We start from the raw sequence: 27066 nt of genomic DNA on the forward strand, positions 1-27066 counted from the left end.
CACACCCACCACACCCACACCCCACCACCACCACCCACACCCACACCCACACACCACATACCACAGACACACACTTCAGTTTTTGAGACAAGGTCTTTGTAACCCTGCAAGTTTGGAACTCACTAGTAATACAGGCTCACCTCAGAGTCACAGATATTTGCCTGTCTTTGCTTCCACAGTGCTGAAATTTTGTATTAAAAATTATGTGTGACCATGTATGGCCTGTAACTCTATTTTATTTTTATAGAAAAAAGAATCATACGATACAGTGTGAATATCTTTAAGTATGCAATACATAACAACAATGAAACAATTTTATTATTTTTAGTATCTCTTTTATGTGTATGTGTCTCAGGGTATACATGTGCATCATATATGTACAGGAACTCTCAGAGATCAAATGAAGACATTAGATTCCCTAGAATTGAAATTACAGGTGTTTGTGAGTTGCCTCACGACTGGAACCCTGGTCCTCCACAAGGCTATCTCTCAGTTAAAGGTCACAAAATGTCAAGCTCTCAGTTGAAGAATTTTCCTAGCAATCATCAATAAACTAAGACAAAGGGTAAATTAGCAAAAGAAAAGATGACATTTGTATAAACTTCATCTTGTTTGTTGGTTTTATTGCCTGCTCCTGGAAGGTAAGGGAGACAGATACCATCTGTTCTCAATCCCTACTGATTTGTATCTGCACCCTTGTCTCTGTTAAGTTTATACTTTATGATATTGCTGTGCCAACGACATTCCATTTGGCTTTTGTAAACCGCTTGCTTGCTCTGCCAGCCAAGTAACAAAATGTGTATAAAGGAGACAAGATGCTCTTACAGCATGTACCCTCTCCCACGACGAGAGCTGTCTTGGTAATAATGCGTTTTGGAATCAGCTGCTGTCTTTGGGTCAGCCTGTTTTGCAAAGTGAACGAGTGATCTCATCTGCACATAACACTTTCCTAACCTTCATTAATGAAATAGTTTTAAAAAGCTATGGATAGCTGGACATAGTGGAATAAGTGTATAATCCCTGTATGCAGGAGGCTGAGGCAGGATAGCTATAAATTTAATATGAGTTTGTAGTTACAGGGCTACAGAGACCATGTCTCAAAACAAGCCAAAAAAAAAAAAAATCGCTGAAAACTTTAAAACTAAACTGAAAGACCTCTGGAGCTCGGGAGATCCTCACTCAAGTCTCGGGATGACATGACCACCCAAACTCAGGAGAGACCGATCTTGCTGCAAGCACACGAGGTTTATTTGGGATAGGCTGGTATCAGGATCAAACTCGTAACCTTGCAGGCCAGAGTTCGACCCAGAGCACGAGGAGTAAGGGGTATTTAAAGGGAAAAATCACAAACTAGGGGGGTGAGGGAGTTACCAAGGAAACATAACAAAAAACAGTGGAAAATTCTAAAGGGACCCAACCCCTGATTTAGTCAGGGTCATAAGGAAAACATCCTGCACACTCATTATTAAGAATGTGGCTTTATCATTGTCATTATAATTTACTTTGTGATTGACTGCTCCCTAGAAACACCTAGATGTCTGCCTTTGCAGAGGGACTGGTTTCTGGAACTAGCAGGCCTACATTCTTGGCTGTTTACAGAGGTTTTCCATGCCCTTTTAGGTAAAGGTCATACATTATACATTCCTACTGATACATTTCTAAAATTCTAAAATCTCCAGCCCTTCAAAACAACTTTTAAAAAAGCTTTTGGCGAAACGTATTTGTAATCTCTGATAGGAAGAGATAAGAATCTTGTTTTAGGGGTTGTATAGATGGCTCTCTGGCTAGAAGCACTCGTTGCCCTTACTCAGGTCCTGGATTCAATTCCCAGCATCCACATGGTGGCTCGCACCATCTGATGTCCAGTTTCGGAGAATCCGTTGCCTTTTTCTGACTTCTATGGACACAGACAAAACATTCATACATTCTTAGAAGGTTTTACAAAAGAATGTCTTTAGCACACACAGGACCGTTACACTAAGTATGAATTTGTACTGTACCCATGTATCAATATACTAAATATGAAGCACTATCAACAAACAAACAAACAAACAAATGCAATTGTGGGGATCCTTTCACTTATGAGATGTCACTTTCTTCGCACAATTCCAGAGGGCAAAACTCTCGTAGACTCAGTCAACTACTGCACCTAATGAATGAATGAACATCCAACAAAAAAGATCCAGACGATTCTGTAAGTATCGAGCTAGATAGTCTCACAGGAAAACGTTACTGAGTATGGGGAGGGCCATAAAAGATTATTACCTGAAACATTCCACAACTTCTAGAGCAAACCGAACCAAACCAATCCAAAATACAAGAAGAAGAAAAAAACAAAAAACTGGCGGGAACAGACTAGCATTTGAAAACCCGTAGGACACGGATCACGCCTGCGCACGTTGATGCCTCCCAGATGCCGCTGAAACAGCCGACGTCTGACGTCGCAGGGCCTGCTGGGAAGTGGAGTGTGACCCTCGCCTGTGCGCGAGCGCCGGGCTCCGTAGAACTCAGTTTCCCGGCAGGCCGTGCGGTGAGGCCGCTGGCGGGACCCGAGGTGCGGCGCTGGCCGCTGAAGTGACCTGTCGTGTTGGTGTGGGTAAGCTTCGTGGCGATGGCCTCTTTCGTGACAGAAGTCTTGGCCCACTCCGGGAGCCTGGAGAAGGAGGATCTGGGCACCAGGATCAGCCACCTGACCCGGCGAGTGGAGGAGATCAAGGTGAGGGCGGGCCACAGGCTGCTACCGCTAGGGAGATCCGGGTGCGGAGCCTCCTGAGTTGGAGGCTCAGAAGTGTGTGGGCTGCTTGGAGCGCGGCCGCAGAGCGGTTGGAAACCAAGGCCTGGGACTATGAGGAGGATGGGCCGTGGCTGTTTAGTGGTGGGGAGTGGGGCCAAGTTGGGCAAGAGTGAGCCGGTGAGGAAGACTGAAGAAACCTGCGGAGCCGGAGGTGGAACTGGAAGCCCGGATGTCCACATAGGACAGGACAGCCACCCTATCTGTCATCTCTACCCACTCCTTCATTTATGGATGAATGTAATAGTTCTAGGAAAGTCGCACCATTCTCCTCGGATTTTCTTTTATCTGGTTGAATATGTTTATAAAAGTATTACTTCACGCACGGAACTTGAGGCATGCTGAGGGCTGGTGAGCTGGTACCTGCATGGATTTGCGGTTCACACCCATAGTTTCACTTTGTATTAGTGTTACCGGGCAAGCCATAGCTTCAGTGGCTTTCTTTGAAAATGACGTGCACCTCACTAAGTCTGGACTAAAGAGAGCAAGCTTGGTAGGTGCTACCTAAGAACTCGTTTTCTTACTTTCTTCTTCTTTTCCTTTTTTTTGGCTTTTCTAGACAGGGTTTCTCCGTGTAATAGCCCTGGTTGTCCTGGACTCAAGCTTTGTAGAACTGGATCGCCTGCCTCTGCCTCCTGAGTGCTGGAATTAAAAGCCTGCACCACCACACGGCTCCTAACAATTTTTGATGTTAGCTTTCTTAATTTTATGTATTCATGCCACTGGCATTTCTGTAGTGTGGCTTACTTTTTTTTTTTAATGACTTTCTAATGATCTTGGACGAGAACATTGCACTTGTATTTGTTTCATATATAAGCTTGAATCTTAAGTCACCCAAGAACTACTTTCTGTGCCCCAAGCAGGCATATTCCTTGCATCTCCAGCTTTTTGGAGAATAGTATCTTTCCTACATAAAAGGAATTAGTTTGTGGGCAAGCATAATTTACATAGTGTAGAGTGTTCAAGAAGGTATTAAGTTGCTTTGAATTAAGGGAGATAACAAGACTCAATCCTTTATAAAAAAACTTATTCATGTGTGTATGTTTGTGGGGGCATGTATGCCACATTGTAGGTGTGGAGATCAGAGGACAGCTTGTGGGAGTCAGTTCTTTCATTTTACAGTGTGGGTCCCAGGAATCCAACGTCATCAGGCTTGGTGGCAAGCACCTTTATCATCGGAGACATCTCCCTAGCCCCTCTTATCATTTGAGGAGTTTTAGGATGAAAATTTTGTAACCAAGAAGATAGAAATTGCTGGGCAGTGTGGCGCACGTCTTTAATCCCAGCATTTTGGGAGGCAGAAGCAGGAGAATTTCTGAGTTCGAGGCCAGCCTAGTCTACAGAGTGAGTTCCAGGACAGCCAGGGCTAAACAGAGAAACCCTGTCTTGAAAAAACAAAAAACAAACAAACAAAAAAGAAGATAGAAATCAGTAAATTAAGCTATACAGATTATGGATTTCTATGTTTAGGTAGATGATTAAAATTTGTGGACAGAGTATGATGTAGTTTATTGTGAGACGTTTAACTCCATCTTTCTTATTTCCAGAGTCTGTTCTGTACAGATCTTGTGCATCGTTGGGGTTTGGGAATTTTTGTCTTCCTACATTTTAGAGATGAATGAAATATTTTTAAAGGAAACCCTTGGCTGTGGGTAACTTGATAAAGTTCTAACATTAGAAAAGGCCGTGCATTTTTAATGATGTTCCTGATTCATTTCACTGTCATGTACTTCCTGTCTTGTATTATAGGGTGAGGTATGCAATATGATCAGCAAGAAGTACAGTGAGTTCCTGCCTACCATGCAGAGTGCGCAGGCCCTTGTCACCCAGGTGGACACTCTATCTAATGACATCGACCAGCTGAAATCCAGGATAGAGACTGAGGTAAGTAGAGATTGTTGTCTTGGGTAAAGTTAGATTTCTTAGGGAGGCCTTGCATTAACCTCTTGGTTTCCAAGACTATCCTGTGAAACATTTCAGGACCTTCTTTTCCTTGTTGGTAAATAGAGGTCAAACCAAACAATGGTAGGGTGACTTCAGTTCTAAATTAGAAATACTTCTCAAACTCAGTTATATCACTTCCTCTTACTGTAACTTTTATCTTAGTGAAAATAATACTGTCTTACATTTAAATAGATTATTTTTTAAGATTTATTTATTTTATGTATGTGAGTACACGGTCGCTGTCTTCAAACACACCAGAAGAGGGCATCAGATGGTTGTGAGCTAGGTATTGAACCCAGGACCTTTGGAAGAGTGGTAGTGCTCTTAACAGCTGAGCCATCTCTCTAGGCTGAATGGAATTTTTTCAATTAAAGAAAATCTCAGGACTTCATTATATGAAAATGCTTAGAATTTGGTCTTTGATCTTTTCCTAGTTAAAATGCTTCTTCCATCCCTACCCCCCAAAGGTCTTTCTGTGCAACTTGGACCTCCCTAGAGTTCACCGTGTAGCCCACGGTGGCCTTGTGTTTGCAATGCTCCAGTTTCCTCATCCCCAGAAGCTAAAATTAGAGACTGGAGCCTTGTGTCATTCTGCGCAACCACCCTTTCATCTTTTAATAGCATTCTCTTAGATCTGCAGCTGGCCTCAGACATTTAAGTGTCAGAACAATCTTTCTTGAATTTGGCTGTTTATGAGATGGCTTGCGTTATTCACCACAGCTCTTCTACTTATGGGATGATGTCCCATGAACTTGCAGAGGACTCTTGCTCTCCTTGTCCTCCCATGCTCTGTGGCCTCGTGCTTTACATCTAGGAGATGGAGATGTGGTGTGCTTTAGGAGCCAAGGATAACTGAGGCTCAAGCTGTCTGCTCAATGAAGCTAATCTAGACCCTTGGCTCTTGATATTTTAGGCTGAGTGGTTCTGTCCTATACATCATAGCTGCTCTTCTCCCTGACCTTTATTCACTAGATGCCAGCCCTCCTTCAGTGTGGCAATCAGAACATGTCTCCAGACATGGAAAAGCATTAGAGAATGGGACCATGGAACAAGGAGAGGAGGGGAGGAGGAAAGAAAGTAGGAAGGAGTGTGTTAGCTTGGTATTGGCGAGATAGGCTTTGGGTGGAGCAGAGAAAAATCAGTGTTTTGACAAGGATGGTTTTGATGGACTGGGGGAACTAAAACCTTCCTAACACTGAGATGTAGACTGGCTGAGGTAAGGAGTTACGACAGCATCTGCCTGTGTCATTGTTAGAAAAGCTTGTTGATGTGAAGGAGGGGGAGAGGAAGGCAATTGCTGAGAAGAGATAGGATGCTTGCTCAAGTGAGGGAATGGTTCCCATGGTGGGAAAAACTCAACCTATTTAAATCTGGTGTGAGGTACCTTCCATGCTCTCGTGTCTCGTTACTTCATGAGTGAATGAAGAATGAGATACAGGGAACTTAAAACACAGAAGGGAGAAAAATTAATGATGCATAGGCCTTGAGAGAGTGGGATAGAGTGAGAAGTGGATTTTTCTTCAACATTAAAAAAGAATCACACTCACTTGCCATTGTGGATGTCTTTGTAGTAATCCAAGTGATGAGCTCTACTTGAAAGACAGGTGTTTAGAGCAGGGTGATGAGGCAGAGGCAGGCACATCTCCATGAGTTTGAAACCAAATTGGTCTCCAACCTAGAGAGTGCCAGGCTAGCCAAGGGCTGAATTGTCTCAAACAGAAAAAAGACGAGAAGGTGACTTGACAGTTGATGTTGATGGAAATGGGCATTCTTTGTGGATTTTTGTCTGTCTGTTTTGTGTCAGATGCTTCCCGCTAAGACTCAGGTCATCGGCTTGGTGGGTAAATGAGTGAATGAACTTTACTCATTGAGCCGTCTCATCGACCTGATAATGGCATTCTTGTATAGAGTAAGGCTTTGAACCTGGGCCCAGCCTCTCTTAATCATCTTCTGTGCTTTTATGTCTGTCAGAACTGTGTTTAGATTTCAACATAAATTCCACCAGGGAACTAAGGCTTAGTGATAGGTTATCCATGTTTTATTCCTTTGATGTGGTAATGCTTAAAAGTGCTTACACATTTGTTGCATAAATTAGGTCTGTCGGGATCTTCACATATCAACTGTTGAGTTTACAAACTTGAAGCAGCAGCTGGAAAGAGATTCTGTAGTCCTGAATTTGCTCAAACAACTGCAAGAGGTAATGAAGCTGAGCTGGGGCCTTCCTGTTAAGGCGGTGAGGAGGAGGTTGTCTCTTCTAATTGTTCTGATGCTCCCTGACAAAATGGTGTTTTCACATGTGACAAGCTGATGTTTAAAATAGACATAGAAGCTCAAATGCCTGCTAATCTGAACGTTTCTTTCTCAGTTTTCTTCTGCTATTGAAGAGTATAACAGTGCCTTAGCAGAGAAGAAGTACATTCCTGCGGCTCAGCACCTGGAGAAGGTACGCACGCTCTGATGTCCCAGCAGTTAGTGCTGTCCTTACTTCTGACATGTTTGTGTCTCTTCTGCCCTTTGTCATCCAGCAAGTGGGCTCTAATTTTTCTATGAATCTAGAGGAGATGTTTAACAGTGATCCCGTTTTACTACCAGGCACACGAATGCTTGAAGTTATTAAAATCCAGAAAATGCTTTGACTTAAAGATGTTGAAGTCTCTCAGCATGGAGCTCACCATACAGAAGCAGAACATACTTTACCACCTCGGAGAAGACTGGCAGAAGCTGGTTGTATGGAAGTTCCCGCCGTCAAAAGGTGCTGCTGGCCTCAGGTGGACTGCTTTGCTTAATCTGCCTGAACCACGTTGACCCCTGAATACATCCTAAATATTTAGTACTAAAACACAAGAATGTTTCACTTAGTAATATATTAATTTCATTTTTCACTATTTCATTTATTTACTTCTGATCTCTGTTTTCACAGGAACGGTTTTCATCTCTCTGATTAGTATATATTATGCATAACAAAAGAATATATTGTGTATAGTAATAGATTTCATGATGATATTTCATAAAATAGATAATATATTTTGGTCATATTTAACCCCCATCCCCTTTTCTTTTTCCTCTCACTTCTTAGAGTGAGCTTACTTTGGTAATTATGTACCTTAGAATGAAACCTAGGGGGGCTGCTGAGATGGCTCAGCGGGGAAGAGCACTGACTGCTTTTCCAAAGGTCCTGAGTTCAAATCCCAGCAACCACATGGTAGCTCACAACCACCTGTAATGAGATCTGATGCCCTCTTCTGGTGCGTCTGAAGACAGCTACAGTGTACTTACATATAATAAATAAATAATATCTTAAAAAAAAAGAAAAGAAACCTAGGAAGAGGTTTGTGAAGGACATACATTTTCCTGTGTTGGATTTTGAAATTTAGTGTATTTCAGAGTAAACCCCATCCTGCTCTGTTTCCTATATCCACTTTGCTCCCATTTCTGTGTGTTATGTATTGCATATCGCCTAGTGTTTTGAAAGAAATGATACAGAAAGTTTTAGATGTGAAGCTGTCAGGAGTGTTGAAGTCTTTCTGGTATCATACTCCTTATTACACCTGTTATACACTGGTTTTGTGGTGCCAGTGTGTGGAAGGTCTGGGAAATGAGCTCACTTTGCAGTTCTTGATTCCTTTTAATCATTCTGCATATGTTTAGGTAGCATTTCTTCCTGGCATATCTTGTTTTGCATTTAATCTGATTCTTTGGATGTACCAAAACAAAAAAAGAGCATTTTCTGTTCGGAAGCAGTACATAGGGCATGAATATCACAGTTAAACACATTATAAGCATATTATAATGAAGCTGTGCTTAGGAATCTCAGTAGAGGAAGTACTGAGAGGAGATGATCACATTCATTGCTAAGACAGCTGATATTTTCTCCCATTTCTTAGATACCAGCAGCTTAGAATCTTGTCTACAAACAGAGCTTCATTTATGCACTGAGCAGCCCGAGAAAGAGGAGATGACTCCGCTGCCATCTATCGGTTCTGTCCTCTTGGCGTTTTCCATTCTTGGAGAATTACCCACCAAGCTGAAGTCATTTGGTAAATGATTTGTTTCATTCAGTTTAAGTTTCAGAAGGTCCAGTGTTAAAGGGATGACTGAAGAGTTAATAAACTTTGGAGGGGAATATTAGTGACAGTGTTTGGCTTAATAATCCATCAAAGGGAATGGTCACAAATCCTTTTTTTTTTTTTTTTAAGTAATGCATGGGCCCTTTTTAAAAATGATTTCTTGGGCTGGAGAGATGGCTTAGCGGTTGAGAGCACTGACTTCTCTTTCAGAGGTTCTAAGTTCAATTCCTAGCAAATATATGGTGGCTCACAACCATCTGTAATGGGATCTGATGCCTTCTTCTGGTGTACAGTGACAGTGTACTCATGTATATAAATAAATAAATATTTAAAGAAAAAAAAACCTAACTAGTTCTTAGTTTTTGCAGCTATTGGTTTTGAATAACTTAAAAGTTTTTATGTGGCCGGGTGGTGGTGGCAGCGCACGCCTTTAAGCCCAGCACTTGGGAGGCAGAGGCAGGCGGATCTGAGTTCAAGACCAGCCTGGTCTGTAGAGTGAGTTCCAGGGCTATACAGAGAAACCCTGTCTCGAAAAAAATAAACAAACAAAAAAAAGTTTTTATGTAGGAAAGATACTCTGGGAAAACCTGTAGTATGTAATTTCATGGGCATATTTTGAGATTTTATTTTTTATTTTTAAATTTTTTCTAAAGATTTCATGTATGTGGATGTACTGTCACTGTCCTCAGTCATACCAGAAGATGGCATTGGATGACCATTACAGATGGTTGTGAGCCACCATGTGGTAACTGGGAATTGAACTCAGAACCTCTGGAAGAGCAGTCAATGCTCTTAACTGCTGAACCATCTCTCCAGCCTGGGTATATTTTGTTTTTGTGAAATTTACTCATTTTTATGTATATGGCTAATTTGCCTACTTATATATATGGGTACTCTGTGTGTTTGGTATCCATGGAAGATGTGAGATCCCCTGAAACTGGATTTATAGACAATTTTGAGTTGTCATGTGGATGCTAGGAATTGAACCCAATTCCTTTGTAAGAGTAGCCAATGCTCTTACCTTGAGCCATCTCTTCATTCCTCATGATGTATAATTTTGGCACATATATTCCTTAGAGGTTTCTTGTAGTGATGATATTTTTAGATTTATTTTATATATATATATATATATATATATGAGGTTTTGATTGTGTGTATATCTGTATCAAGGATACATTGGAGAAGAGGGCATCAGATCCCCTGGAACTGGAGTTATGAATGGTTGTGAGCCACATGTGGTTGTTAAGAATTGAACTTGGGTACTATGCAGTAACAAGAAATTCTCTTAACCTCTGAGCCATCTCTTCAGCCCTTAATGTCTCTTTGTTTGTTTGTTTGTTTGTTTGTTCGAAACAGGATTTCTCTGGCTGTACTAGAATCACTTTGTAGACTGGCTCAGTCTCCCAGAGATCCACCTGCCTCTGCCTCCCAAGTGCTGGGATTAAAGGCAGCTCCTGATTTTTAAATTTTAATTTTTTATGTTTTTGAATCAATTAATGTCTTACTCTTTTTCCTTTCTTTACTTTTGGGAATTTCATATATGAGTAGCGTATTTCTAGTGGTTGTTGATGAGTGTCCCCATGGCAATGATTTCAGGTCAGATGCTGTTGAAGTATATACTTAAGCCTCTGGTGACTTGCCCGTCGCTCCATGCGGTGATTGAAAGGCAGCCGAGTTCAGTTAGCATTTGTTTCCAGTCTCTGACGACCGACTTGGAACATCCGTCACCACCCGAAGCTTTTGCAAAGATCCGATTGGTACTGGAAGTGCTCCAGAAACAGCTTCTAGGTGTGTACACCAAAACAGCCTTTTACAATTGGGAAACGTGCATACTATTTCCACAAGTGTTGTTCTTAGAGCAAAAGGGCTGTTATCTACGGTAAGTCACGCCATAGGAACAAACATAGTAGACCCTGTCTTCTTGCCTAATTTATAGTTTTTCCCTTTGCCTTCTCGGGTCATTAGTGATACCTCAGAGCCTGTATTTTAATGGTATTTTAGCTAGAGTCTAGGATGTACATCTCTTCTTGGACATCTGATAACATCATATTTTGGGACACTTGCCTTAATAAGAGAAATGAGCCAGGTCTGTTGTATTTATTTCCATAGGAAAATTCCCATTAACCTGATGCAAACAAATGAGGAACAATATCAGGAACAAATTACATTACCACTTGGCCTATAGGTAATTTTTTGTTTTTGTTTTTGTTTTTTGAGACAGGGTTTCTCTGCATAGCCCTGACTGTCCTGGAACTCACTCTGTAGACCAGGCTGGCCTTGAACTCAGAAAATCCACCTGCCTCTGCCTATCAAGTGCTGCGATTAAAGGTGTGCGCCACCACTGCCCGGCCTATTGGTAATTTTTATGCACTTGCATTAGAAATTCTGTTTTTTTTTTTTTAAAGATTTATTTATTTTATTTATGTGAGTACACTGTAACTGTCTTCAGACATACCAGAAGAAGGCATCAGATCTCATTACAGATTGTTGTGAGCCATGATGTAGTTGCTGGCAATTGAACCCAAGACCTCTGGAAGAGCAGTCAGTGCTCTTAACTGCTGAGCCATCTCTCCAGCCTGAATTTCCCTGTTTTGCACTCTCCTCTTAACAAAAGTTTCTTCTGAGTCAGATGATGGTGATGCTCAGCTTTAATCCCAGCACTTGGGAGGCAGAGGCAGGTGAGTCTCTGAGTGAGAGGCCAGCCTGGTCTACAGAGTGAGTTCTAGGACAGCCAAGGTACACAGAGAAACCCTGACTTAAAAAACAAACAAACAAACAAAAAACAATAGAAGCTTCTTCTAGTCTTTTAAAACAATGCTGCTATTTCTAGTCTGTTTGATTTATGTTCTCCTTGCTTCCCTCAGCAGTCTTGTGGAATGTTCCAGCCAGCATTCTTCTGAGGAAAAATTTTAAACACTTTAAAAAGGTTGCTATTCATGGGCCTTCCTAACATTTGTAAATTATTTATTTTTGTATAAGTGATTTAGATACAAAGCAAGGAATTCTCAGTGTAACTTTGATAGGGGCAGAACTCCTTTAACTGTCACTCCTGCCTTAGCCTCCTAAGGCTGGATCATAGCTATGTTCCTCCGTGTCCATCTCCTGATTGTTAGGAAGAAATACAATTTTGTCACTTTGTTTTGATTTTCTTTGAGACAAGCATCTCATTGCCTGGCCTGGAACTTACTGTGATCACAGACTGCGGTCTTCCTGCCTGCCGCTGGCAGTTGCTGGCTCTGCTTCCCAGTGCCTTCGTATTGGCAGTTAGGACTTCAGCCAAAGCATTTTATGGGGATACTAGTCCTTAGCAAGTGACAAGTGATAGCCCCCCCCCATATTTTTTATATGAGATCAGTGAGAAATATAGTTTGATGTGGCTGTTTATGCTTGTACTGTCAGCAGACCGTGGGCTGAGGGAGGAGGGTCACAGTGACTTCCAGGCTAGCCTGGGCTACAGAGTAAGATCCTGTCTAATTCTGTATTACACCCCTCTCCCCAATCCACATGTTTAGCAAGCATTCCTTTATTTCAATGAAGATATGACATGGTTTCAGTAGACTTTCTGAAAGTAACTCATGAGCAGTGACAAAGAGCCCATTTTTGTTGTCATTTGTAATCCAGGGATAATTTATAGTGTTGGCATGTATGTAAACTGGTTTGTTTGTTGTTTCATTTTTTTTTTTTAACATCTGTAATGACTTTACTTTTTATAATCTGTTCAGCAAAAAGCTGGAATGGAGTTGAAAAGAAAGCACCAACATCTTGGCTTTTCCCCCTTCTTTCTTTTCTTTCATATTTATTTAGTTATTGGTTTTCTTCAAGACAGGGTTTCTCTGTATAGCCCTGGCTGTCCTGGAACTAACTCTTAGAGCAGGCTGTCTCTGTCTCTTAAGTGCTAGGATTAAAAGTGTGTGCCACTATCACCTGGCTTTATATTTACTTGTTGACCACAGCCTGAGTGTAAATGTTGAAGGACAATTTGGGGGTCAGTTCTCCTACCATGTGCATGTTCTGGGAATTGATGGTAGGTCATTAAGCTGGAGTGGTAAGCAGCTTTACCCACTGAGCTAATCAGTTGGCCCCTAACTGGTATTTAAATGATAAATATGCTGTTCTAAATATAATGGTCCCAAGGTACCTTGAAAAAACTAACCATCAGATAAACTATAAAGGAGGCACTAAGACAGTGCTTGGCAGACTAGGCAGTGTGATTTCATGTAACTTACTGAGACTTTGCTTAGGATAAATTCCCAGATCATATACAGAGATGGAAAAGTACAGTGTTCTTTCTTTTGTTTTTTGCTTTTTTCTTTTATTAAAAAGAAAAGTAAGGTTTTGTAGGGTTTTATTAAAAACTAGTTTTAACTTGGAATGCTTGTTATATAGTCAGAGTAGTAATGGCTTATGGGTAGACAGTTACAATGTAGTGGGCATAATGTGTATTGCGGAAGAGTGCAGGAGTGCTGTGGTGAGCAGGGCCCATCTGAGCAGAGAGTAAACAGTTCTGAGTTACACAGTGCATTGTGAACACATGCGCAGCCTGTTGAGGCACCTGTGGCATTGTCTGTGCTGATTTTCTTTCCCACCACCTTTTTATTTTAACTCATAGATATTTTTGTTTTCTCTGTGTTACCCTGGCCATCCAGAATCCTGTTCTGCCCACCATCTTAAAACTGAGGCATTTTAGAAAACCAGGGATTACAAATTTGTCAGGACTGTGTGTCTAAGACCTTTTCCTTTGAATTCAGATTTGCCTCTTGATGCTGACCTAGAAATTGGAAAAGCTCCTGAGATCGTGTTGGCTGAGATGCTTGGTGAGCTGATCTGGGAGGACCTGTCTGAGTGCCTCATCAGAAACTGCTTGGTTTACTCTATTCCCACAAACAGCAGCAAGCTACAGGAGTACGAAGAGGTAAAGAGTGGAGAGATACCAGGCTTTCAGTCAAGAAAGTCCTATGCTGTGTTTGGATCTTTTGTTCTTAAGTTATACCCTTAAGAAAACTGTTACTATTAAAAGCCAGGCAATGGTGGCACATGCCTTTAATTCCAGCACCTGAGAGGCAGAGGCAGAGGCAGGCAGATCCCTATTAGATTGAGGCCAGCCTGGTCTACAGAGTGAGTTCCAGGGCTACCCAGAGAAACCCTGTCTGGAAAAACCAAAATCAAAAATTATTAATGAGTGAAAATAACAAGTAACTTCATTTCTTTTTTGGCTTCCTGCCTCTTTGACTAAGAAAGTATGCTTTTTTATGCCTTTTTAAAAATTTTGATACTTTTATCAGCTGTAATAGCTATTTTGTGGTACCCTCTTTTTAGTGCTTGCTTGAATGCTAAAATAAGGGTGTTTATTTATAAGATCTTGACACGGTTATTGGAGTCTTCAAATTCTATTGAAGATTCTCTTCCAAATGAATCTAGGGTTGGAAGAATGTATAATTAAAATTTATTTTTAATTTTAATTCTTTAAAAGATGCATAGGAGTGTTTGGCCTGAGTTGTATGTATGTGCATCGTGTGCCTGGTGCCTCTGGAGATAAGGAGTGGGCATCAGATCTTCTGAAACTGAAGTTAGAGATGGTTGGGAGCTACCATGTGAGTGCTGCCAATTAAACCCCAGCTTTCTGCAAGAGCAGGCAGTGCTCTTAACTGCTGAGCTATCTCTCCAGCTACTAGAATGTATAGTTTTAAACTGAGTAATTGAGGGCCTAAATGGCCATCTTGTGTTGGCTTAGGTTTCTCAGAACCTATTTTAATAATGGTTCTTAAATGCTTCAAACTCTCTTCTAGCCCACTGTCCAAAGGTAGGGGAGAAAGATGGTTAATAAGTCAAGGGGAGCCAGGCAGTGGTGGCACATGCCTTTAATCCCAGCACTTGGGAGGCAGAGGCAGGTGGATTTTTGAGTTTGAGGACAGCCTAGTCTACAGAGTGATTTCCAGGATAGCCAGGGCTATACAGAGAAACCCTATCTCGAAAAAAAACAACAACAAAAAAAACCAACAAAAAAAGAAATTGTCATTTTGATATGTATGTACAGTTGATCTACAGTGTCTATAGGTTTAGCCTGACTGTTGACTGACAATATTTGGGGAAAAATTTGTACTAGATTTAGATGACAGTTCTTCCTGTCAGTTTTTGTGAAACTGTGGAGTTTCAGAGGAATGGTGTCTATTTACATAGTATTTACATTCTGATAAGTACTAGAAACTAGAGATGAGTTAAGTATATGAGAGAGTGAACATAGTTTGTATGTAAACAGTGTGCTTTCTTATACAAAGGACTTGAACAACCATGGATTGTAATTTCTGAGGGTTCTGGAGCTAATTCCCAGAACATACTGAGGGATAACTGTATATAATTCTTTTCTTTTTTTCTTATGCTTGTCTTTGTCAGATCATACAGTCCACAGAAGAATTTGAAAAGTCCCTAAAGGAAATGAGATTTTTAAAAGGAGATACTACTGACTTGCTGAGATATGCTCGCAATATCAATTGTCATTTTGCTAATAAGAAGTGCCAGGATGTGATTGTGGCGGCTAGAAATCTAATGACCTCTGAGATCCACAACACTGTGAAGGTACTTGGGGCTTACTGCATCTGTTATGGGAAGCAGCTCCGTTTCCAGCCTTGTGTAGTGGCGGTTGCCAAGCTCTTGGAGACAAATGGTCCTCTTCAGAGTGCTGCTGTTGTCTCCCTTTCCTTTGAGTCTTGAGAGTCCCAGATAAAGTATGTACTTGGAAGCAACCGTATAAACTGAGAAAGTCTGTACAAATGTTGTACATTGCTGTTTTCGAAATTACAAAGCAAATTGTTCCTGTCGTCGTCATGTCAGGATATATGTGCTTGGACTGTATTATGTGTAGAGAATGTGGCCTGTTGTGAGATGTTCTTGTTCCCATGGCACCTTCCTTCACATACGTGCATGCCCATGTGCATGCATGCACACACACACATAAAAGCAAAATAAATGTTTTTCTTAAAGGTATAAATAATTACTTGCAATGGGAGTGAACTTACATGAAGAACAGTTTACTATTTGACTCTTGATAATTTTGGGCTTTTTTTGGTTTTATATCATATATATCCATATATATTTAAATATTTACATATATACAATATACATAATATATTAAAAATAATATTTGATATATGATATATATATAAACATGATACACATGTATTTATGTAATATATATGGCACACATATATATATAATACTATTTGGTAAATGCAAAGTGTTACAGAACCATACTGAACATCACTAAAACACAGACTAAGGCAACCTATTAATAGATTCTAAGCCATTTTTCTGAGTTGCCTGAAATGGCATGGAGGGCACTGGATTCTACTTTCTTTTCTTTTCTTTTCTTTTTTTTTTTTTTTTTTTTTTTTTTTTTTTTTTTTTTTTTTTTTTTTTTTTTTTTTTTTTTTTTTTTTTTTTTTTAGTCAGGGTTTCACTGTAATCCTGGCCAGCATCGAACTTATTATGTAGACCAGTGGCCTCGAATTCAGAGATCCATTTTCCCTGCCTCCTAAGTGCTGGGATTAAAGGTGTCTACCATATTCAGCTCAGGCACTGGGCTTAGTCCATTCTTCTGCATTCCTCATTTTCCTCAGAGTGGCCCATTATTGTGTCCGTTCCAACAAAGTTTTTAGCCATTTGAAGCACACAGGTATTAACACGTTTTGAGACAACTTGGAGTTTTTATGAGAGCTGAGATGATGAGTTTTGCAGGTCTTTTTGATTTCTCCAAATCTTTGCTTTTCCGTTAATATTAAAAAATCCCGGGGTGCTGGTGAGATGGCTCAGAGGTTAAGAGCACTGGCTGATCTTCTAGAGGTCCTGAGTTCAATTTCCAGCAACCACATGGTAGATTATAACCATCAATAATGAGATCTGGTGCCCGCTTCTGGCATGGAGGCATACGTGCAGGCAGAACACTGTATTTATAAATAAATAATTTTTTTATATGTATTTTCTTTATTTACATTTCAAATGTCATCCCCTTTCCTGGTTTCCCCTCTGAAAACTCCCTATCCTATCCCCCCTCCTCCTGCTCACCAACCCATCCACTTCTGCTTCCCTGTCCTGGCATTCCCCTATACTGGGGGCATCTCAGCTTTCTCAGGACCAAGGGCCTCTCCTCCCATTGATGTCCAACAAGGTCATCCTCTGCTATATATGCACTTGGAGCCATGGGCCCCTCCATGTGTACTCTTTGGTTGGTTTAATCCCTGGGAGTTCTGGGGGGTACTGGTTGGTTTATATTGTTCTTCCTATGGGGCTGCAAGCTCCTTCAGCTCCTTAGGTCCTTTTTCTAGCTCTTCCATTGGGGATCTTATGCTCAGTTCAGTGGTTGGCTGGGAGCATCCACCTCTGTATAACACTGTATATATAAATAAATAAATCTTTAAAAAAAAAAAAGAATCCCACAGTACATGTGATTGTTTCTTCAGATGTGCTATCAGTGAAGACCATTCAGTCTTTAAATCAGGCCACTTGTGTGAGGATCTTCTAGTCAACCTATAGGGCCATGGCTCCATCAACATGGAAGCCTTGAGTTCAAGTCTTTAGCCTTTGCTGTGTGCTTGAGTTTGCATTTTCTTGGAAACAGCCTTTTCTGTTGCTGTGTTTGAATTTTAGATTGGTCCTGATTGTAAGGAAAGCTTACCAGACTTACCCAGTCCTGATGCTGATCAGAAGTTACAAGTACAGCAGGTGTGCAAAGTGCAGTTCACCAGCGCTGGGAACTTAGAGCCTGAGACCTCACTGGACCCTCAGTCCTTTTCTTTACCCACATGCCGCATCAGCGAGGCTGTGAAGAAGTTAATGGAGCTCGCTTATCAGACTTTACTGGAGGCAACAACAAGTAGCGACCAATGGTAACATAGATAACTTGATCTCTGTCATTTCCTTACAGTAACACAGGTGTAAAAGGGTTAAAGCAGATGCTAGCTGGACATGTTGGTTCATGTTCATACTGCAGCACTTGGAAGGCTGAGGCAGGAGTGTAAAGTTGAAGTCAGCCTGGCCTACAAAGCAAGATCTGGGCTAGCTTGGGTTACCTGGTACAATCCAAGTATGAAAGAAGAAACCAAGAAATAGATAAACATGTGGATAGATATGTAGGCTTATTTGGCATTGAAAATTGTTTTTACTTTTTAGTAAGTGACACTTTAATTTTTGTCAAGTTTTAGCTGTCTGTGGTCAAAGGCTGTTACATAAGAAAGCACAGGCAGAAGACCAAGAGCACTCCTTTGAAAAGGGTTAATACTGAAATGCTCATTGCTGGATAATTGCGGTGGTTATACCACATGCGGCAGCACCACATGAGCCTGGAGAGCCAGAGGGACCTGACCTGAGAATGGCATCTTTCAACTCCACCTAGCAGCAACATGCCACAGCAGGAAGAGTCAATTTTCTTAGGAAGTAGAACACACGGCAGATATGGCTTCACCTTTTCAAGATGGCTCCTCCTAATCTCTGGTGTGTTCAGGGTGCCTCAGGCTCCATTTCACATCTCATATTGAATCTTTTTGTTTTGAAAGGCTCTGTGGTCTCAGTGAAGCAGCTCCTGTGGAAAAAACTGGCAGGCTAGCCAGTTGATTATAGAACTGGTCCTATAAAAGCCATTCAGTGTGAGTCTGTGTGGAGCTGTTCTCAGCCTTAAGAAAAGCTGTGGAGTTTAGGCTTGAGTTAGCCATTGTATCCTCAGGTCTTGGGTTATTTCTGTGTGCAGATACTCTGTTTTATATCTGTTTTATGTTGCTCTGGATAGAACACGTTTCCAAATACTGCCATAACTACAATTAGTTAGAAAGAAAAGTGTATATTTATTTTTCTTATTAGTGTATATGCATGTATATGTTCTTAATCATGCTATGGCACATGTGGAAGTCAGAGGACAACTTTGTGGAATCAATTTTTATTTATTTATTTATTTATTTATTTATTTATTTATTTATTTATTTTCGAGATAGGGTTTCTCTGTGTAGCCCTGGCTGTCCTGGAACTCACTCTGTAGATCAGGCTGGCCTCAAACTCAGAAATCCACCTGCCTCTGCCTCCCAAGTGCTGGGATTAAAGGCATGTGCCACCACTGCCTGGCTTGTGGAATCAGTTCTTTCTTCCACCTTTACTTGGGCTCTGAGGTCACACTCGGATCACTAGGTTTCTGAGAGAGCTATTGTTTGCTGAGCCATTCAGTGACCCTGTGAAAAAATTCTGTTTCTTTTTAAAGGATGAGTGTGCTCTTTTGGCAAGGTAAACAATTGACATTATTTCCTCAAATTAATATATTTTTTTCTTTTTTTGGTTTTTTCGAGACAGGGTTTCTCTGTATAGCCCTGGCTGTCCTGGAACTCACTCTGTAGACCAGGCTGGCCTCGAACTCAGAAATCTGCCTGCCTCTGCCTCCCAAGTGCTGGGATTAAAGGCATGCACCACCACTGCCTGGCTATTTTTTTCTTTTAAGGTTCATTTTGGAGGCCAAGTTTCCCTGCCCTCCTCCTACCACACACACACACACACACACACACACACACACACACACACACACAGCCTTTTAAATGTATCTTAATAGTGATCTTTAGGTAGTTAAAGATCAGATTTAAAGGGCAAAGGGTCTTGAGGGTTAGATTCTATTCTCAAAAATGTTGCTTCATCTCTTTGCATTGGGGAAGAAGGGGGAAAGGTGAAAGCTGAAAGTCAGCCTGACTGTTGATGCCCTTTGCAGAATGCATCAGGAAGTGGGTGACATTTGCTTGAGGCTTAACTCTGTCTGTCACTGGAAGGGTACTTTGGGTGCTGGCAGAGCACAAATGGCTAAGTGGAGATGAGGCCTTGGGTTGAAGGCTCGCTTTCTGAAGGTTGTTAATGTATCCAACTTTTAGAAAAGAAGTTCAGTTTAGTGATACTGCTTGAGTGTCTCCACTGAGGTCCACGGTGTTTTCCGGCAGTGACCACGGTGTGTGTTTTCTGCAGCGGTGGTTTTTATCACATGACCTTCAGTACTAGAATGCCTGCTTCATTCTGTAGGATTTCTCTTAGTGTTTGTTTTCCTTCCAGTGCTGTCCAGCTCTTCTACTCAGTGAGAAATATCTTCCATTTGTTCCATGACGTGGTGCCAACATACCACAAGTGAGTATCTCATTTCTGTACAATTGGACCTCTAATTGTTGAGTCAGGTTAAAACCAGTAGCTTTGTATTTTCACCAAAGATGGTGATTAACATTCACAGTTAGTACACAAATTGAGACCTTGTAAAGGCTGTAGGTATTACCATGCATGTACAGTGATTTTGTGGGTAGGAAGGTAGCATACACATAAGAAGTTCAAAAGAACTGTGTCCAGTTTGTTTGTTTGTTTGTTTGTTTGTTTTTTGAGACATGGTTTCTCTATATAGCCCTGGCTGTCCTGGAACTCACTCTGTAGACCAGGCTGGCCTCGAACTCAGAAATCTGCCTGCCTCTGCCTCCCAAGTGCTGGGATTAAAGGCATGTGCCACCACCTCCCGGCTATGGCAACTCTTATAAAGGAAAACATTTAACTGGGACTGGCTTACAGTTTCATACATTTATTGTCATGGAGAGAAGCACGGTGGCATTCAGGGCAGACATGGTGCTGGAGAAGAAATTGAGAGCTTTACATCTTGATCAGTAGGAAGCAGAAGGAGGCTGTGTGCTACACTGAGTATACCTTGAGCATAGGAGGTCTCAAAGCCTGCCCTTACAGTAACACACTTCCTCCAACGCCACACCTCCTCATACTGCCATTCCTCACAGCCAGGCATTCAAACACGTGCGTCTGTGAGGCCATACCTCTTCAAACCTTCTCAGAGGGTTTCATCCTCAACTGGGTAGACACTAATTTGTGTGGAAGAATTGAAGCAGTGAATTCAATTCTGGGTTAAAAAAAAAGAATCATCTGTGGAGATTTCAGAAAGTAAAAATGCCTGGTTTCATTCTCATAGGTTGTGATTAATCTGTTTGGGGAAAATTCTAAATATCTTTGCATACTAAATTTTTCCATGTGATTCTGGTCTGTAGTCAACTTCAAAGGACTTGCATGGGTAAAGTTTAAACATCTATATATTCTTAAATCAGATTCTAATGTGATTTCAGTGTTTCATTATATTAGTGAAATGGGAGTTCAGGGGAAAGTGAACTGTATTTCTCCTGGCTGAATTTTAAGGGCAGAATGTACAGTTTACTGTGTTTCCTGTGCTAAAAGTAACACTTCCACAGTTATTTACTTGGCTTTTCTTTTTGGTTAGTTATTGGGATAGGTTTTTTTTTAACTTGTGTGTGTGTGTGTGTGTGTGTGTGTGTGTGTGTGTATGTCCTTGTGCAAATGCCCACAGAGGCCAGAAGTTGGATTCCCTTGGAGCTGGAATTACAGATGGTTATGAACCACCTGACTTGGATACTGGGGACCAAACTCAGGCCCTGTGCAACAACAGCAAGCATTTGTAGTTGGTGACACCTCTCCAGCACTCCACTGGGATAGTTTGGTGGCTGAAGCCAGGCTGGCACGGCTCACTGAATGAGAGTGAGAGCTACAGTGTGTTTTGTTGTGATCAGCACTTATGAGGTAGATAGTGTGGAAAGCCAAGGCTGCCACCTTAGAGCACAGATGACTTTCCAGAAAGCTCAACTTTAGCAACAGGTGGTTTCCTTTTCTGCCCTTCCTCTTGGCCTAGGGAGAACCTTCAGAAGCTCCCCCAGTTGGCTGCCATTCACCATAACAACTGCATGTATATTGCTCACCACTTGCTGACCCTTGGCCATCAGTTCAGATTGCGGCTCTCCCCCATTCTTTGCGATGGCACGACCACCTTTGTGGACCTTGTACCTGGCTTCAGAAGACTTGGTAACTGATATTTCACACCTGGGGAAATGTGATGTTTATAGCCTGGTATCTTTGTAGTTTACTAGCCAAGGTGGTTAGGAGTTAGTGATGGACTACATGTCTTAAGAGTGTGGGAGGCCTTCTAATCTGTGTTATCCTGTAAAATGGATGTCATCTTTGTGTAAACATTATTTTTTCATAACATGATTTTGTGGTATGTTGGCACGCCAGACTTTATTGTCGGAATGCATTGACACCACCAAGTCACTTGTGACAGGAGAGGGTCACATTTGTATGGTAAATCGATATTTATTATGAGAGTACCTGGAGAAAAGTTTAGAATCTAAATGTTCACCCAGCTTTTCAGTTGTAGATGCTCTCCATCAGTGGTATAGACATTGGAACAGTAAGCTGCTTTTCTATAGAAGTGATTTTTCTTAGCTGTCTCATATCCCAGGGAAACTGTTGGAAAAGGTTTATCTGTTATGCTGTGAGAGGGTCAGAGGGACTGGCTAAGTAGATTCAGCATCATTATTTACAACAAACCCACTTAGTGATGTTTTAAAATGTGGCTGTTCTCATACACGTCAGCTGACAGTCTTATGCTCAGCTCTCCCACCCGTGTTTTGCAGTGGTTCAACAGGTTTACACTTCTTTGCTTTCCCTCTGTAGGGACGGAGTGTTTCTTGGCGCAAATGCGGGCACAGAAAGGAGAACTTCTGGAGAGATTATCAAGTGCTAGGAGCTTTGCAAACATGGACGACGAAGAGAATTATTCTGCAGCGAGCAAGGCTGTGAGGCAGGTAGGAGGCTGATGTAGGCGCCAAGGTCCTTAGAGGTCCCTCATTCCACCTAATAAGTCCATCAGATGAAACTTGTGCTCCCTTTTGGAAAGTCTAGATGCTTGTGACAGCTGTGTGTAAAGTCTTTTTTCTGTTCTACTGAGGCAAGTGAAACCCATCTTTCCATTGACTCAATAATATTGAATCATTGTGAAAAAAATTAAGTAGAAGTTTTCTTCTCTACTCTTGTCTTAAGTGAGTCCCCTGCCCCCACGTCATTGGTGTTTAGTCATTGTATATGGACTGGGTTTTCTAAAGACATTTGCATACAAGCATTGATAGAGCATTTAACCTCTGCTCCTTTCCTTTTTTTGCCTTTCATGTCAAATGCTAAGTCCCTTTGTCCCCTTTTGCTCCACTTTCATGCCATGTATACATACGTTATATTACGGGTCTGTGTAAGATCTTGGAACCACAATTGAGCAAAGCTGTGATCCGTGTCTGCTGAGACTGACTTAATTAGCTTGCAGTGATCATTTCCAGCTGTGTATGTTTTTTTGCAAGTGGCGTGACTTCAGTCTTTGTGGGTGGGCAGTGTTCCATTGTGTACACACCACATTTAGTTTCTCTCTCCCTCTGCTGATTTACCTCTTCACTGTGGTGCTCCCTCCTCAGGATGATGAGTCTGTTTTTCTTCTCTCAAAGGTAGCACAGAGGTTAAACACTCAAGAGCCACAGCATCTCCGTTACCTCACTTCTGTATCTCTTCTTTCTCCCATTTTACTTCTCACATTAAATGATGAGTGTGACTCACAGCCATCTCCTTCTCTAGGTGCTGCACCAGCTAAAGAGACTTGGGATCGTGTGGCAGGATGTCCTGCCGGTGAACATATACTGCAAGGCTATGGGGACCTTGCTAAACACAGCGATTGCTGAGGTGATGGGCAGGATCACTGCACTAGAGGTAAGAGCTGATGGATACTTGGAGTGCAAGTCCTGTCCTACCCCGAGACTTTATTAAGAAAGTGATGTTGCAGCCTTGTTTTAATGGGCACAAATGGTACAAAAGATTGGTCCTTTCATGTCTTCTTCATGCTGTTGGTTTGGTTGGTTCTAGGCTTATCTAAATTCTGTTTGGCTGGGAACTTGTTCATCTGTTTTATACCTAGATAAGAAAGTAGGATTGTGGGACTTTAGTCTAGCATCTAAATTAGGAATGGGGACATTGGAAACTGGGCAGTTGTCCCAAGACATATTACTTAGTATGAAGTCATTTGTTCTGCAGATGAGCTAAGTAATTTAATTTAGCTATGTGAACACGGTCTGTGCAGGGTACCACTTTGCCAACACACTGCACAGTAGAGTGGACTGTAGGTGATACTATGAGGATAATTGCCTGGATGTAGCTAGGTGACCTTCAAAGCATAGGTCAACCAAACCCTTCCTTGTGGTGGCACTGTCCTTCATAGCAGCTGTTTATAGCATTGTGCTGGGGACACAGGCTCCTGTGCAGAGCCTGTGCTAGCCATTGACTGACATACAGCTTATATCATTCTAGCTTCAGGAGGGTTTTCAGAGATCTGATTGGATCTAGTGACTAGTAAGATGTGCTACATTACTGGGAAAACATCTGATCTGCCCTGCCCTTTGGCTCAGTTCTATTCTGTTATGTTCCCTTTGTGCTAAACTAGGACATCTCGACTGAAGATGGTGATAGATTGTATTCCCTGTGCAAAACAGTGATGGATGAAGGGCCACAAGTGTTTGTACCTCTATCTGATGAAAATAAAAACAAGAAATACCAAGAAGAGGTTCCAGTCTATGTGTCCAAATGGATGCCTTTCAAAGAACTCATGATAATGCTACAAGCTAGCTTGCAAGAAATTGGAGATCGGTGCGTATGTGTTTTCTGTAGAGGCCTGTTTTGTACATGGTCAGGAAAGAGGGTTGGGATCACCAATGGCAGTTGCCCCCTCCCTCCACAGTGTGTGTGTGTGTGTGTGTGTGTGTGTGTGTGTGTGTGTATCTTGCAGGTTATTGAACCTACGGTCTTGTGCATGCTAGGCAAGCCCTCTACTACTGAACCACATCTGTGGCCCCTCTGTTTCTTGTCTGTCTGTCTTTCTTTCTTTCTTTCTTTCTTTCTTTCTTTCTTTCTTTCTTTCTTTCTTTCTTTTTTGTTTTTTCTTGGTTTTTCGAAGCCCTTCTGTTTCTTAAAATTATTCAGGCAAGAATTTCATGTTCCACTGTAGAGGTTGAGGCCTTTTAGTAGTATTTCATAGGGCAGATCTCATGACTACTTCTCATGTTTAAATGATTTTCATTCTTACTGTTTTGATAGGAAATGTGGTTTTGACATGCAGTGTAGACGCGCTGGTGATTTTTAATTAGAAGTTCATCCTTCTTACACTTGGATGATGCATTTTTAGAATGACGAGATCACCCCAGCACTGCAGTTGAATTAAAAAGGGGCAGCCCCTTCTCTGGGAGGGCGACAAGGGAATGGAGGAAGGGAGTTGTGAGTGTAGGATTGGGAGGAGAGGAGGGAGGGGGACCTGAGATCAGAATGGAAAGTGAATCAATAAATAAATTATGAAAAAAGAAAAGAGTAAGTGTTAAATCTTAAGTATTTAGTAGGAAGCCATTTTTTGAATGACCAGCTCTTTTTCTGCAGGGAATGCAATGGTTAAGGATGATGGCTCTCAACCTGAGAGCTAAAACTCCTTTGGGGTTTGACCAACTCTTTCACAGGGGTTGCATATAAGATATTTATGTTATGATTCATAACAGTAGCAAAATTGCAGTTAAGAAAGAAGCAACTAACAGTTTTGTGGTTGGGGGTCAGCACAACATGAGGAAGGTTGAGAACCCCTGGTGTCGGAGCCTAAGCACCACACCCCTCAACAGGAAAGACCTTTTATGTCTTTCCACACAAGGTCTTATTATATACTGCAGTCTAGGAATTGTTATGGACACCAGGTTGGCCTTGAATTTCAAACGATCCTCCTGTTTCTGCCTTCCAAGTGCTTCAATTGCAGCTATGAGTTACCATATGTGGCTCTAGCCTTTTCTTTTCTTTCTTTCTTACTTTCTTTTTTCTTTTTTTAAGATTTACTTATGTGTATGGGAAGTTTGTGTACATATATGTCTGTGTACCACATGTGTGCCTGGTACCCATAGACACTAGAAGAATATGTCTGATCCCTTGGACTGGAATTACAGATGTTTGTGAGCTGCCATTTAGGTTCTGGGAATTGAATCCTGGTCCTCTGAACGAGCAGCTAGTGCTCAGTGCTCTTACTCGGAGCCATCTCTCCCTGCAGTGTAGGAGCCATCTCTCCCTGCAGTGTAGGAGCCATCTCTCCCTGCAGTGTAGGAGCCATCTCTCCCTGCAGTGCTGGAGCCATCTCTCCCTGCCTCTACTCTCTGGCAGTGCTGGAGCCATCTCTCCCTGCAGTGCTGGAGCCATCTCTCCCTGCAGTGCTGGAGCCATCTCTCCCTGCAGTGTAGGAGCCATCTCTCCCTGCAGTGTAGGAGCCATCTCTCCCTGCCTCTACTCTCTAGCAGTGCTGGTGCCAGACACAACCATGAGCAGCAGTAGCTAAAGAAGAGTGGGCCTCACAGGATTTATTTAATTCCACTTAAGTGTTTGCATCAAGTAAGACAATTTAAGGTCTGGCTTCTCCTAGACATCATAGGAAATAGAACCTGTCTTGTTTTGCAGGTGGGCAGATGGAAAAGGGCCCCTGGCAACTGCATTCCCTTCCGGCGAAGTAAAAGCTTTAATCCGTGCCTTGTTCCAGAACACAGAAAGAAGAGCGGCTGCCCTTGCTAAGATTAAGTAGCTCCTCCTTGGAGAAAGCCTCTCATGACTCTGGGTTCCTCCTTTCTTTGGTGTAATTATTTCCTTCAAAACGTCTCAGAATTACTAATTGGTTTTGGTGAACCAACATATCATGGAAGCGTGACTTCACATAAGAACGTCCTGGCCTGGACGAAGGTTTTCTGAACTGGACATTAAGATGATCAATTTAAGCAAAGCACTATGGGTTCATTGACTGTCGCAGCTGCCCCTGTCAAGTATGAATCTGCTCCACAGAGCGATTTGCTCCCAGGCCCTCTTGAGAGTTGTATACATTATAATTTTAGACCCTGGCTTTGGACATTCCAAAGTTAGGGTTCAGAATTTGTAAAATACATTTTTTTTGAGGGGGGTGGTGGGTATTAAGGGCACATTACTTATTGGGCAAACCTCTTATATAATATTTCTTTCCAGTAAATAATGCCTTTCAGAGTTGAGAGTGGGTGTCTTTAATAACATGTACTAAGGCAAAAGAGATCAAAACCCAGTTTTCTTCTCTTTTCTTTTTTAAGGTTTATTTATTTTATTATGTAAGTACACTGTCACTGTCTTCAGACATACCAGAAGATGGTTGTGAGCCGCCATGTGGTTGCTGGGAATTGAACTCAGGACTTCAGGAAGAGCAGTCAGTGTTCTTAACCGCCAAGCCTTCTTTCCAGTCCCCCAAACCCAGTTTTTCTTCCATGCTTTTTCTTTTCCTGAAGTCTGTGTCCCTCACTGAGGTCTCACCGCCGTGCCCTTCCTTTGAGTTGGATTCTGCTCTGTAGTTCATGT

At 41.7% G+C, this 27066-nt stretch overlaps 1 protein-coding gene across 1 annotated transcript; it reads left to right on the forward strand.

The window, feature by feature from the left end:
• The first annotated feature begins 2449 nt into the window (after nt 1-2449).
• Zw10 (zw10 kinetochore protein) lies at nt 2450-26729 on the forward strand. Its single transcript, XM_031344654.1, has 16 exons — nt 2450-2716; nt 4541-4675; nt 6831-6932; nt 7101-7178; nt 7328-7487; nt 8620-8772; nt 10399-10590; nt 13551-13714; nt 15193-15375; nt 17443-17681; nt 19867-19938; nt 21500-21669; nt 22321-22451; nt 23263-23394; nt 24122-24324; nt 26155-26729. The coding sequence occupies exons 1-16, from the start codon at nt 2612-2614 to the stop codon at nt 26273-26275; spliced, it is 2340 nt and encodes a 779-aa protein (XP_031200514.1). The 5' UTR covers nt 2450-2611; the 3' UTR covers nt 26276-26729.
• Nucleotides 26730-27066: the final 337 nt, after the last annotated feature.

Source organism: Mastomys coucha, unplaced genomic scaffold (genome assembly GCF_008632895.1).
Source record: "Mastomys coucha isolate ucsf_1 unplaced genomic scaffold, UCSF_Mcou_1 pScaffold23, whole genome shotgun sequence".
NCBI classification, from domain to species: Eukaryota; Metazoa; Chordata; class Mammalia; order Rodentia; family Muridae; genus Mastomys; species Mastomys coucha.